Source organism: Neovison vison, chromosome 7 (genome assembly GCF_020171115.1).
Source record: "Neovison vison isolate M4711 chromosome 7, ASM_NN_V1, whole genome shotgun sequence".
Taxonomy (NCBI): Eukaryota; Metazoa; Chordata; class Mammalia; order Carnivora; family Mustelidae; genus Neogale; species Neogale vison.
The window spans coordinates 45,360,276-45,372,824 of NC_058097.1; the positions used below are offsets into that span (position 1 = coordinate 45,360,276).

The 12,549-nt window shown below is 47.2% G+C and overlaps 1 protein-coding gene across 1 annotated transcript; it reads left to right on the forward strand.

Annotated features, from left to right (window-relative positions):
* The first annotated feature begins 5,885 nt into the window (after positions 1-5,885).
* On the forward strand, positions 5,886-7,832 carry LOC122913839 (interferon lambda-1-like). Its single transcript, XM_044260474.1, has 5 exons — positions 5,886-6,062; positions 6,289-6,360; positions 7,309-7,452; positions 7,558-7,641; positions 7,734-7,832. The coding sequence occupies exons 1-5, from the start codon at positions 5,886-5,888 to the stop codon at positions 7,830-7,832; spliced, it is 576 nt and encodes a 191-aa protein (XP_044116409.1).
* The last annotated feature ends 4,717 nt before the right edge of the window (positions 7,833-12,549 follow it).

A 12,549-nucleotide genomic window follows, 5' to 3' on the forward strand; every position in this document is an offset into this window, starting at 1 on the left:
TTCTCAAGAGAAATCTGCTGTCAGTCAAATTATTGTTCCCCTATAAAATGTAATTTGTCATTTCTCTTTGATTTCTTTCTTCCTTTTTATAAGATTTTATTTATTTATGACAGAGAGAGATAGCAAGAGAGGGAACACAAGCATGGGGGAGCTGGAGAGGGAGAAGCAGGCTCACCACTGAGCAAAGAGCCCAATATGGGGCTCATTATGGGGCTCAATCCCAGGACGCTGGAATCATGATCTGAGCCAAAGGCAGATGCTTAACAATTGAGCCACCCAGGCATCCCTTTTTCTCTTTCTTTCTTTTTTCTTTCTTTCTTTCTTCCTTCCTTCCTTCTTCTTCTTTCTTTCTTTCCTTCCTTCCTTCCTCTCTTCCTTTTCTTCCTTTTTTCTTTCTTTCTTTCTTTCTTTCCTTCCTTCTTCTCTCCCTTTTTTCTTTTTCTTTCTCTTTTCTTTTTTTCCTTCCTTACTTCTTCTTTTTCCTTTTTTCTTTTTCTCTTCTTTCTTTCTCTTTTCTTTCTTTCTCTTTCTGTTCTTCCTTCCTTCCTCTCTTTCTTCTCTTCCTTTTTTCTTCTTTCTTTCTCTTTCTTTTTTCTTTCTCTTTCTTTCTTATTCTCTTCTTGTCTTTCTTTTCTTCCTTTTCTCTTTCTTTCTTTTTTCTTTTTCTTTCCTTCCTTCTTCCTTCCTTCCTTCTTTCCTCCCCTCTTTCTCAAATTCCAAGAAGGCTTTATTATATACAGAGGGGAGGGGTTCAGTCCTTCTTGACTATTGCTTTCCTTGTGACTCCTGGGACATTGTTCAGCTCTTCTCTTTCTCTTGGCATAGATGTGTGTCTCCACCCTTTTCTTGATGGACTTAAGACAGGCTTGTCCTTGGAGACCTTGCACAGCTCTATGGCACGTCAGGCATAAAGGGCAAAGCCGCTCATCTCTCCAATCACGTCCTGCTCGAACATGGTGTGCTTTGTGGTGCGCCCGCAGCGATGGCCGCGCCTCGGCTTGCTCATGTTCTTACTCACCTTGCGACCGTTGTTGCAGCCCCTGCCGTAGGGCAGCGCGCAAAGTTGGGGCTGCTGCTCCTCTCTGGCTCCTGCGGCAGAACGCCAGTTACTGTTAAGATTCTTTGTCCTTAGGTTTCAGAAGCTTGATTACAATGTGCCTGGATATGGCTTTCTTCACTTTATCCTATTTGGGATTTACTCAGCTTCTTGAATCTGTAGACTACCTAAGGGTAATTTACCAGGTATCCAGTATTTCAGCCATTATTTCTTCAAATATTTTTTTCATATCAAAGTTTCTTTCTGCCTTTCTCCTGGAACTTCAGTAATATGAATATTACATCTTTTGTCATTGTCCTCAAAGTCCCTGAAGCTCCTTTCCTCTCAATAGAGACCAAAAAAAAAAAAAAATCTACTTTTCTTCGTGTAGACTTCAGTCTGTTTACTCTCTGATATTCAGACTGGATAATTTGTTTTCTTTTCTTTTTTAAGATATTTATTTATTTGAGAGTGAGAGAGAAAGAGCACGAGTGGGAGAGAGGCAGAGGAAGAGAGAGTCTCAAGCAGACTCCCCACTGAGCAGGCAGCCTTACTCAGGGCTGGATCTCACAACCCTGAAATCATGACCTGAGCTAAAGGCAGCCACTTAACCAGCTGAGCCACGCAGGCTCCCCAGAGTGGATAATTTCTATTGGCCTATTATCAAGATCACCAACTCTTTCCTCTCTCATCTCCATTCTTCCATGGAGAAGAATGAGTTTATTCCAGTGAATTGTATTTCATTTACTGTATTTTCAGTTCTAAGTTCTTCATCTGGTTCTCTTTGTTTTCTAATTCTTTCTGAGATGATATATATTTTTGAGGGGGGAGGGGCAGAGGGAGAAAGAGTGAGAGAGAAACTCTTAAGCTGGCTCCATGCTCAGCTCAGCATGGAGCCTGACAAGGGGCTTGATCTCACAACCCTGAGATCATGACCTGAGCCAAAATCAAGAGTTGGATGCTTAACCAAATGAGCCACCCAGGTGCCCCTGATACTCTATATGTTTTAATTTGTTTCAAGAGGGTTCATGAGTGCTCCTTGAAGCATTTTTACAAGTTCCTTTAAAATTCTTGTCAGATAATTCCAGTATCTGTGTCATCTTGGTGTTGGCATCAACTTATTGGCTTTTCCCATTCTATTTAAGATTTTCTTGATTCTTAGGGCACCTGGGTGGCTCAGTGGATTAAGCCACTGCCTTTGGCTCAGGTCATGATCTCAGGGTCCTGGGATCGAGCCCCGCATCGGGCTCTCTGCTCAGCAGGGAGCCTGCTTTCCTCTCTCTCTCTCTGCCTGCCTCTCTGCCTGCTTGTGTTCTCTCTTTCTGTCAAATAAAATAAATAAAATCTTTTAAAAAAAAGATTTTCTTGATTCTTGAAATATTGAGTATAATGAATTATTTTCTATTATACCCTGGATGTTTAGGATATTATGAGACTATAATTCCATTTTAAAAGTGTTACTGCCAAGGCAATAATCAGAGCTCTGTTTGCACATCCCCAGTACCAGTCACCTTGCACAGTGGCTGAATCACAATTTTTGGAGTTTTGGATAATTTGTTGTACAGTTATTGTAAGAAGAGAGAGAAAGATACAGAGACAGAGAGATCCACTTGTATATAGAAGGGGAGATTGTCTATGTATGAATATATGTGTGCATATATAATTATTTTATGCTCTGGGTCCTAGAGGTATGTGAGCAATGGAGTAAAATGGATGTGAGGCTCTTGGTGGGGTGGGGATTAATGATGACAGGACCCCAACCACAGTTTGGGGGAATGGAGAGCTGGGCTGGATGTCTGAGATGGCTCATTCACGTGGCTGACAGTTGATGGCTAGTGAGGATGGGAGCATGGTGGTCATCCTTCTCACATGGCAGCTACCCTTCCCCCTGAGTGAGAGTCTCAAGAGAACCAACTAAGCTGCCCTTTTCTGACTTAGCCTCAGAGGTCATACAGCACCTCTGGTTACACACAAGCTACTAAGGCCAGCCCAGATCCAAGGGAAGGGCACAGAATCACTTCAAAGTCTTTGAAGACATGTTTTAAAGCTATCACAACCTTCCTTCCAGCTACAATGTATTTGCATTCTTTCCACACGCAGAATTTGCTCTTCCTACAACCTCAGAATTCTCATCTATTTTGCAGCAGACTCATAGTCAAGGTCCACAAGCCTCGCCATCTACATCAGAGCCAGGTGTTGCAGAGGTGCCATGATTGCCGGAAAACTAGAACTTTGGAGCGCTTCCGGAGCGAGGGAAGTGGTTGCAACTATTTGGGAAACCAGTGGATGAATTATTTAGGACTGCACTGCCTGTTATGGTAGCCATCAGCCACATACACCAATTAAATTTAAATTAAAGAAAAAAGAGGAGTACCTGGTCTCAATCAGTTGGGCATCAGACTATTGATTTGGGCTGGGGACAACACCTCCAGGTTGTGGGATGGAGCCCTGTCTTGGGCTCCGTCCTCCAGTTGGCTTGAGATTCTTTCTCCCTCTCCGCCTGCCCCTACCCGTGCTCACATGCACACACTCTCTCAAATAAATAAACAAATAAATAAATAAACCCTTTAATTAATTAATTAAACAAAAATGGGAAAACCTGAAAATTTAATTTCTCCATTGCACTAGCTAAATTTTAAGCACTCGATAGCTCCATGTGGCTAGTGGTTACTGTACTGGACAGCATGGACATAGAACCCTTCCAACCTTGCAGAAAGTTCTACAGTATAGTGCTAACTAGACAATAGCAGTTCAGGTTTACTCTGTGCCCCAGAAATCCACCCTGAATATATATCTTAATCTGGGTTTCCCAAAAGCGTGCCCTGAGCCAAGGGACAGGTGGTTTATTTGGGAGGTATCCCCAAGAAACACAGGTGAGCAGAGAAATTGGGACCAGAGGAGAAAAAAAATCCAAAAATTGCACAGAGTCTAGACCTCACTGAGGCAAGTGAGGCACCAGGGCACCTGCCTGAACCTGAGAGGGAGTGCCTCCTTGAAGTTTACACCCCCGCCACTTTTCTTCCCCCCCCTCGTCCCAGCCCCTGAAGGGCAACTGCTGTGAGCCACTAGGGCTCATGCCCACCAGGCAGGGACCCTCTAAGGACTCGAGGAGTCATGCAGAACACGGCTTTGAATCAACCCACTGAGGAAAAGAGAAGCAAAAGTATTTATTTGCTGGCTCCCACCCCTCTCTGGGTGAAAGATTGCCCCTGGCGAAGTAATCCAGGCGCTTCCAGTCTGTTCTGCAGGCAGACGGGAGAAAGACCTCAGATGGAGAAGAAAGATACAGGCATATGATGTGGGAAGGTGTCAGGGTGTTCATGAACTGCCCACCAGAGCTACAAGTGAGTGAAAAAAATGAGCTGAGGGGATATGGTGGCGGGTGCTATGGCATGTCCTAGAAGACCTCCCATGGAGGGGATGTGTATAAGCCTTCGGGTGATGGGGAGCCAGAAGACTACCTAAGCGCCCATCACTGGGGGAGTAGATAAGTGAATGTGCTGTGGGCACACCATGGGCTACAATGCAGCAGTTAGGAGAACCTGGTGTATGCCACTATATGGAGAGATCTCCAGAACATAAGTTTAAAAAAAAAAAAATGGGAAGAGATAGAATGAAATTTATAGCACAATCCCATTTATGCAGATTGGGAAGTACATATACACACACAAAATCACAAATGATAAAGACACATCTTCCCAGCTATATATCAAGTGCCTTAAAGTGGGTGCCTGCGGGTAGGGGGGTTGGGAGTGGGGATCGGGTACAGGAAGTAGGGGGAAAACCCTAGAGAGTCTTTCATGGGCCAATTGCAATTCTGTGTTATGATCTGAAGAGTATGACTAATAACTCTCTGCACCTAAGGGCCAAGAAAAAAAAAAACACAAGGGAATGAAAAACATAAAGTGCCCACACATCAAAGCAATTCCCTACCTGCTACACAATTATTATTACCGTGGGGGGTGATGATAACAAAGCAACCAGACTCCATCTGCCTTCTGGAAGCCCTCCTCACTGCCTTCTCCCCAAGCAGCCCCTCCATTCCCCAGCAAGTTCTCTTGCTCCCAGCGAATGAGGAGCTCTCTACCCTTTCCTGCTACCCAGAGGGAGAGACAGGGGAACTGGCTGGCTATGACTCCCACAGGTTCTCACCTTCTTCTCTGGGTGTACATAGAGCAGGGGGTAAGCGCACGAGACTCCATTCAAACCCCAGCTCTGCCATTAGCCAGCTGTGGGACCTTAGGCAAGTCATTTTTCCTTCCTGTGCCTCCATTTTCTAGCTGGTGAAATGGGAACAAGCATAAAAGTAACAACTCACAGGAATGTTCAGAGCATAAAATGAGTTCCCAGAACTAGCTCAAACCGATGGGGGAAGCTCCCTCTCTTGCGTCCCTGCAGCCTCACCACTCATGCTCTGCCCCAGTCCCTGCCCTGCTGTGACCGCTTCCTGTCCTTCTACCTGCCTTGGCCTCAATCGGTGAATTCCCAAAATTCCAGGAACTCCTAAATTAGGTCAGGAACTGGGATTGAATTTCAGTTTCTCTTTCCTTCCTTTCTGGGCTCATCTGGCCCCACCCAAACCTGTGAGCTCACCTTGCGGCTTCCAGAAAAAAGACTGTCACCCCCTGCTCCCTTTCTCCTGCAGCTGACTTTTTTGTGCCTCATTCTCCCATGAGCTGTCAGAAAGCGGCACACCTGACTCCGTACCTGGCCGCACCCACTCCCGCCTTTCAAGTCATTGTGAAAATCACAATTTCCATTTGCCTTTTCGCTTTACACACATCAGCCAGGACTGCTTGCTTAACCTGCCTAAAAAACGGAGCCATGCAGTCAGGGAAGCAGTTGCGATATGACCATGGCCATGGTGTGGGTCCTGCTGCTGGTAACTGCAGGGCTGAGCATGGCCACAGCCGGCCCCGTCCCCACTTCTAAGCCCACCACAACCTGGAAGGGCTGTGACATTGGCAGGTTCAAATCTCTGTCACCACGGGAGCTGGAGGCCTTCAAGATGGCCAAGGATGCCTTGGTGAGTCCCTATGATTATGGATTAACCTCTTCTCCTCTTGCTTTGGCCCAGGTGCCACCTGGCTACAATGGGCTAACCTCTATATCCTCCTGCAATGGGCTAGCCTCTGTCCTTTCTGCTGTGCATTAAACTCAAGCCCTCCTTCGAGGTCAGCCTCCATCCTTGCTGCTATGAGCTAGCCTCCAGCCTTCCTACTGTGGGCTAAACCTCTGCTCTTACTCTCTAGGAAAATTCACTAAAAAACTGGAGTTGCAGCTCCCGCCTCTTCCCTAGAAACCGGGACCTGAGACAGCTGCAGGTGAGTTGGAAGTGAGGCCATACTTGCCCTCACGGGGCCCCTCTCCCTCATTCTTTAAGTGGCCCCTTGCCTCCTTTATCTCACCTGTCCTCCCCTCTGTCTGGTCTCCCCTCCCCTGTCCTGTGCCACCCCCACCACACAGCCCTGCCCCACCCCCACCCCCTGTCCTTCCTCAACTGCTACCTTGACCCTATCCCTCCCTTGGGTCCCTTTCCCATCCAAGTACTAACCAGGCCCCACCCTGCTTAGCTTCCGAGATCAGACAAGGTCGGGTGTGTTCAGGGTGGTATGGCCGTAGACTCTTAGGTCCCTTTCTATCACCAAAGAGGCTCTCCCCACATCCCTATCTCTTTCACCTGTCCCCATCACTCTTACCTAATTCCTTCTCATTTCTCCCTTCTCTCTCCGGGTTCTAACTCCCACCCAAGCCCCTTGCCCTGGCCAGCTTTTCACTGTTTAGTCTCAATGCCGATTCCCTCTGCCCCTCTCACCTGTCCTCCCCACCACTGATTCTCCCTTGTGTCCCCCATCATCTTTCTTCCGCTGCCTTTTCCCAGAGTCTGCGCCTCCTTCCTTCACCTTGGTCACCTGTGCAGCCAGCAGCACCCCCTCTCCTTGCTTCCCTAACCTATCTCTGTTCACCCATCTCCTTCCCATCTCTCCGAACTTCTGTGACCCCCATGAGCCACATTTCACTTGTCCCACCTCAGTCTTTATCCTGTATCTTCCCTTAGGTTTCTGCCTCACCTCTATCCTTCATCTGCATCCTTCCGCATGTGTTCCCTTCTCCTGCCTCCTTCTTACCTGACCCATCTCCTATCCCCATCCTCTGTCACCTATCACCTGCCCTCTTTCCCTGCACTCCCCACCTGCCCCCACGTAACTGGGTCTTCTTGCCTCTGCTTCCTCACCTTTCCACCTTGTCTGTTCTTTCTCACCTCTCCTCAGGTGTGGGAGCGCCCCGTGGCCTTGGAGGCTGAGCTGACCTTGACCCTAAAGGTCCTGGAGACCATGGCTGATAGGTCCCAGGGGGGCATCCTGGACCAGCCCCTTCACACTCTGCGCCACATCCACTCTGAGCTCCAGGCCTGTGTGAGTGCTTGGGGCACCTGGGTCTTCTCTGTGGAGTCTGGGCATAGGGGACATCACCCCTCTGCCCCAGGCCCCACCTCATACACCACCCTCCTCTGCCCACAGGTCAAGGCTCAGTCCACAGTAGGCCCCCATCCCCAGGGCCGCCTCCACCACTGGCTGCACCGGCTTCATGAGGCCTCAAAGAAGGTGAGTGACTCAAGAGGGGGATGGATGCCCGGGCCCCGAGTGAGGGAGGAGGCGGACACCTGGGAAATGACAAATATGTCTCCCTTTCTCAGGAGTCACAAGGCTGTCTCGAGGCCTCTGTCCTGTTCAACCTCTTCCGCCTCCTCAAAAAGGACCTGGAATGTGTCGCCAGTGGAGACCTGTGTGTCTGAGGACCTGGACCCATCCCCAGCCCATCTGGGACCCCAGACCTTAAGTGATACACTAAGCCCCAGCCCTGCCTTAAGTTATTTCCTCTCCCCCCTTATTTATGAAGCTGGAGTGCTGACCCAAAAGAAATGCTTGTTTTTCTACTTTTATACAATATGCACAAGTAAACAGGAAGGAATTGGAACCTTCTGTGATAAGTGAGTCCTTGGGTACGTGTAGAATTGTGAGTCTGCGACTGAGTGTGGGTGTCTGGGAGGTGGAGGTAAAATGTGTAACCGGCTGTGTATATTTGTGTGTGCCTGATTTTCGTGACCATGTGCATGTATGCATTTAAGTGAGTGTCTGCCTGAACCTGGGTCTGACTGTAGGTGCCTAATAGCAAGTTCACACCCACATGTACGCCGTTCTGTGAACATGTAACACATGTTTATATGTCTCTCTGTCTGTCCCGTCTGTGAACTGGGTATCTCTCTGTTCCATGGGTACATAGGACACAGAGAGGTCTAATCAAGACGGTTTATCCTGGGGCGCCTGGGTGGCTCAGTGGGTTAAGCCGCTGCCTTCGGCTCAGGTCATGATCTCAGAGTCCTGGGATCGAGTCCCGCATCAGGCTCTCTGCCAGCAGGGAGCCTGCTTCCTCCTCTCTCTCTCTCTCTGCCTGCCTCTCTGCCTACTTGTGATCTCTCTCTGTCAAATAAATAAAAAATAAAATCTTAAAAAAAAAAAAAAGACGGTTTATCCTGTAATGAGTATCAGAAACCCAACTCAAGTGGGAAAAGCAAAAGTGAGTTTATTAGCACACATAACAAAAAGTCAGCTCATAGGGCTGGTCTAGGATGGGTTAATTCATTATTTAGCAATGTCTTTGAGAACTAAATTCTTTCCGTTTCTGTTGGCTGATTCTTTTTTTTTTTTTTTTTCAGATTATTTATTTATTTATTTAACAGACAGAGACCACAAGTAGGCAGAGAGGCAGGCAGAGAGAGAGGGGGAAGCAGGCTCCCCACTGAGTGGAAAGCCTGATGTGGAGCTTGATCCCAGGACCCTGAGATCATGACCTGAGCCAAAGGCAGAGGCTTTAACCCACTGAGCCACCCAGGTGCCCCATCTGTTGGCTGATTCTTACTCTGGCTACCTCATGGTCTCAAGGTGGCAGCCACAGCTCTGGCTATCACAACCAACCACCTCAAACTTAATGGAGTAAAATCACAACCATTTGATCCTACTCATAGATTCTGTGGGTCGTAAATTTGGACAAGGCTCAATGTGGATAGCTTGCCTCTGCTCCACGATGTCTGGGGCCCTAACTCGCCTTTCATAGGTTTTTGTTTTTGTTTTTTAAGGGTTATTTATTTATTTATTTTGGAAGGGGGGAGGGAGAGATCATGAGTGGGGGGAGGGGCAGAGAGAGGAGAGAAGCAGACTCCCGGCTGAGCGGGGAACCTGATGTGGAGCTCACTCCAACAACCCCCAAGATCACAACGTGAGCTGAACCTGAGTCAGACACCTGGGACGCCTGGGTGGCTCAGTCGTTAAGCATCTGCCTTCAGTTCAGATCATGATCTCAGGGTCCTGGTATCGAGCCCCACATTAGGCTTTCTGCTCAGCAGGGAGCCTGCTTCCCCCTCTCTCTATGCCTGCCCTTCTGCCTACTTGTGATCTTTCTGTCAAATAAATAAATAAAATCTTAAAAAAAAAAAAGAGTCGGACACTTAACTGACTGATCCACCAAGGCGCCCCTCTTCCACAGTCCTTAAAAGCGAGGAAACCTGTGGCACCTCAAATAAATAAATAAAAGGTTTAATTTATTTATTTGAGAGATATCGCTTCTCGGCCTTTTGGCTAAGATCAAGTGTATTTTTTTGAGAGAGTTCATGGGTGGGGGGGAGGGACAAAGGGAGAGGGAACAGCAGACTCCCTGCTGAGCATCCCCGCCCCCCGCAACGTGAGACTCAATCCCAGGACCCTGAGATCATGACCTGAGCAGGAGGCAGATGCTTAACCAACTGAGACACCCAGGTGCCCCAATAAATAAAGTATTTTTAAAAATTTTTAAAAAAATTAAAGAAAATCTTCCAGAGAAACTCCCTATTGGATGTGCATGCTTGTCTCATTGGCCAGAATTTAGTCACATGCTTAAGCCTAAAGCAATCAGTGGCAAGGAAGATATAAGTTGCTCAGCCCATGGCAGGGATTTCTTTTCCTTTGCCTGACACCTGCTTTCGGGATTGCCTTGCAGTTTGGGATGGCCATCCAACTGAAGGGCTTCTTAAATTCATTAACATATGTAAGGAATTTAAAACAGTTCTTGGCACAGGTTAAGCCCCACATATGTATTTATTGCTGTTACTCTTATTTTAGAATTTTTTTCCTTGATGCAAAGAAAACTCTTCCATGTGTTCCCTTAGTTCCTGCATACTTCACTAGTATGAGGATGTGAGCTCTGGAGCTGTGGTGGCCATTTTGTGACCAGGAGGCAATGAGCCAAGGGTATGAAGCTATTCTTCTAAGGAAAGTAGAACTAAAGAGTAGGAAATTGGGTCCTTGGTGACATCAGTGAGGCATTGCACCAAAACCCCAAAACTCCTAACTCCAGGCTTCTTATTAAATGAGATAAACAGGGCTCCTGGGTAGCACAGTGGGTTAAGGCCTCTGCTTTCTGCTCAGGTTGTGATCCCGGGGTCCTGGGATTGAGCCCCGCATCGGGCTCTCGCTAGGTGGGGAGCCTGCTTTCTCCTCTCTCTGTCTCTGCCTGCCTCTCTGCCTACTTGTGCTTTCTATCTGTCAAATAAATAAATAAAATCTTAAAAAAAATAAATGAGATAAATGTCTTAAGTCATGTTAATTGCAGCCAGAGGTATCCTCACAAATTGATCTTTGTACACCCAGCATAAAGCCTAGAGAAGGTAGTCAATTAATATTTGCTAATATGGGGAGCTTGGCTGGCTCAGTTGGTACAGCATGCATGCAACTCTTGATCTCAGGGTCTTGAGTTCAAGCCCCATGTTGGGCGTAGAGCTTATGTTATCAAATATATATATTTGCTAATAAACATTTGAATCATATAGGACATATCTGAATTCTGGCATTTGACCCTTTTCAATAGGCATGCCAGAATTACAGTCACAAATCCCTTCTTGGAGATGCCAAGGCCTAACAAAAAATTTTGAACTGGATATATTTTGGTTTGGCCTGGTCAGCATTCATTTCTCCTGGTAAAGCTCTTCAATTTTCCTTTGGGGACTAACTCCCATTTTCCTATTCTTTCATTTAGTTGAACACGTGACTCAGGTTAGATCAGTCAGAGCACTCCATCTCCAGAGCGCGGTGGCAAGCCCTCCCTTGTCCCCACGCATGACAGCCTCTGTATCCACTGTTCTCTGTGCCTGAGACATGTCCTATCACTCTCCTGCCACCATGAAGTCTTCACCTGGTCTGTTCCCATTCATCCCTTATGTCTTAGCTAATACCACCTTCTCCTTCAAAACCATGCACCTTCTGCATGGTGTACTGGGGTTCTTACTGCTTTCATATGTCTAAAAACTTTCCCATCCTACTTTTCTGGTGACTATCTAGGGTCAATCATATGAAATTGCCAATGTTCTGCCATTTCTAACCTACAAAACTGGCGATTTCATTTGGTTCAACCTCATATTATTTTAGTAACCTCCCCTCCCCCAGAACACACAACCCAGACACCTGACCCCCACCTGGCCAATCAAAGCATTACATTGGATACTACAGTCAGAGCAAGAATGTCATGTGACCCCAGTCAGGCCAATCAGAGCCCTGCCCTTGTTTCCCACCCACCCCCACCTCCTTTAGGATTGGAGGAGATTTTGCCATTTTACCTTTGGGGCTATGGTGCTAGAAGCATCAAATCTGTGTCTGTAAATAAATGGCCATATCCCCCACATGTTGTTGAAAAGGATGAATCTGAGTTGAGAGAAACAAAGAGAAATGAGTGAATAAAGTGTCTGGGTGAAATTGAGTCTGAGTTTCAGTCTCTAAGGCCGAGTTCTTTGTAGCTTTACCCTTGACAGTCTGCTCCCCAGATTTATGAGATAACAATGCCCACTTTTTAGGGTTCTCCAGGGAAGCTGCATTCTTGTCATTTGCTACCTAAAGACTGACTAATACATGTCCCCGAACCTTGGGGCAGAGTCAGAGAGCTCTGTTGGGCTCCCAGGCTCCTGTTCTTCCTACAGCAGTAAGGCTGTGATCACCCTCAGCTCTGGAGGGCAGGGACCAAGTCTGTCTTGGTCACTCCCGGGTATTCAGTGCCCAGCCCAGGGCCAGGCACAGAAGATCTACTCAGACATTTCCCTTGGATGATACTATGCCCTCTCTCACCTAGTGTACCTGTTTCTTGGGTTTAGATCTCTCAATTTTGAAAAACAGCATGGCTTTGGCATTGACTGATAACTCTCTACCAAATGAAGGGGTTACAGGTGAAGGAAGGAGGGTGGAGTGTTACCCAAAGAACTGAACTGGGGACCATGTGGGTCCCAAACTTGTCGAGTGGATGGCAGTTTCTGGTTTTGTTTTGAAGACACATACATCCCACCCCACAGCTGGGGTCTCCATGAAAATCAGACATCATATATCACTTCTACAGAAAACCCTCCATTGGCTTCTCATAGCTCGGGGAATAAAATCTGGACTCTTGACCCCAGCCCACAAGGCTCTGCAGAATCTGTTCCCTGCTTGCCTCTCCAC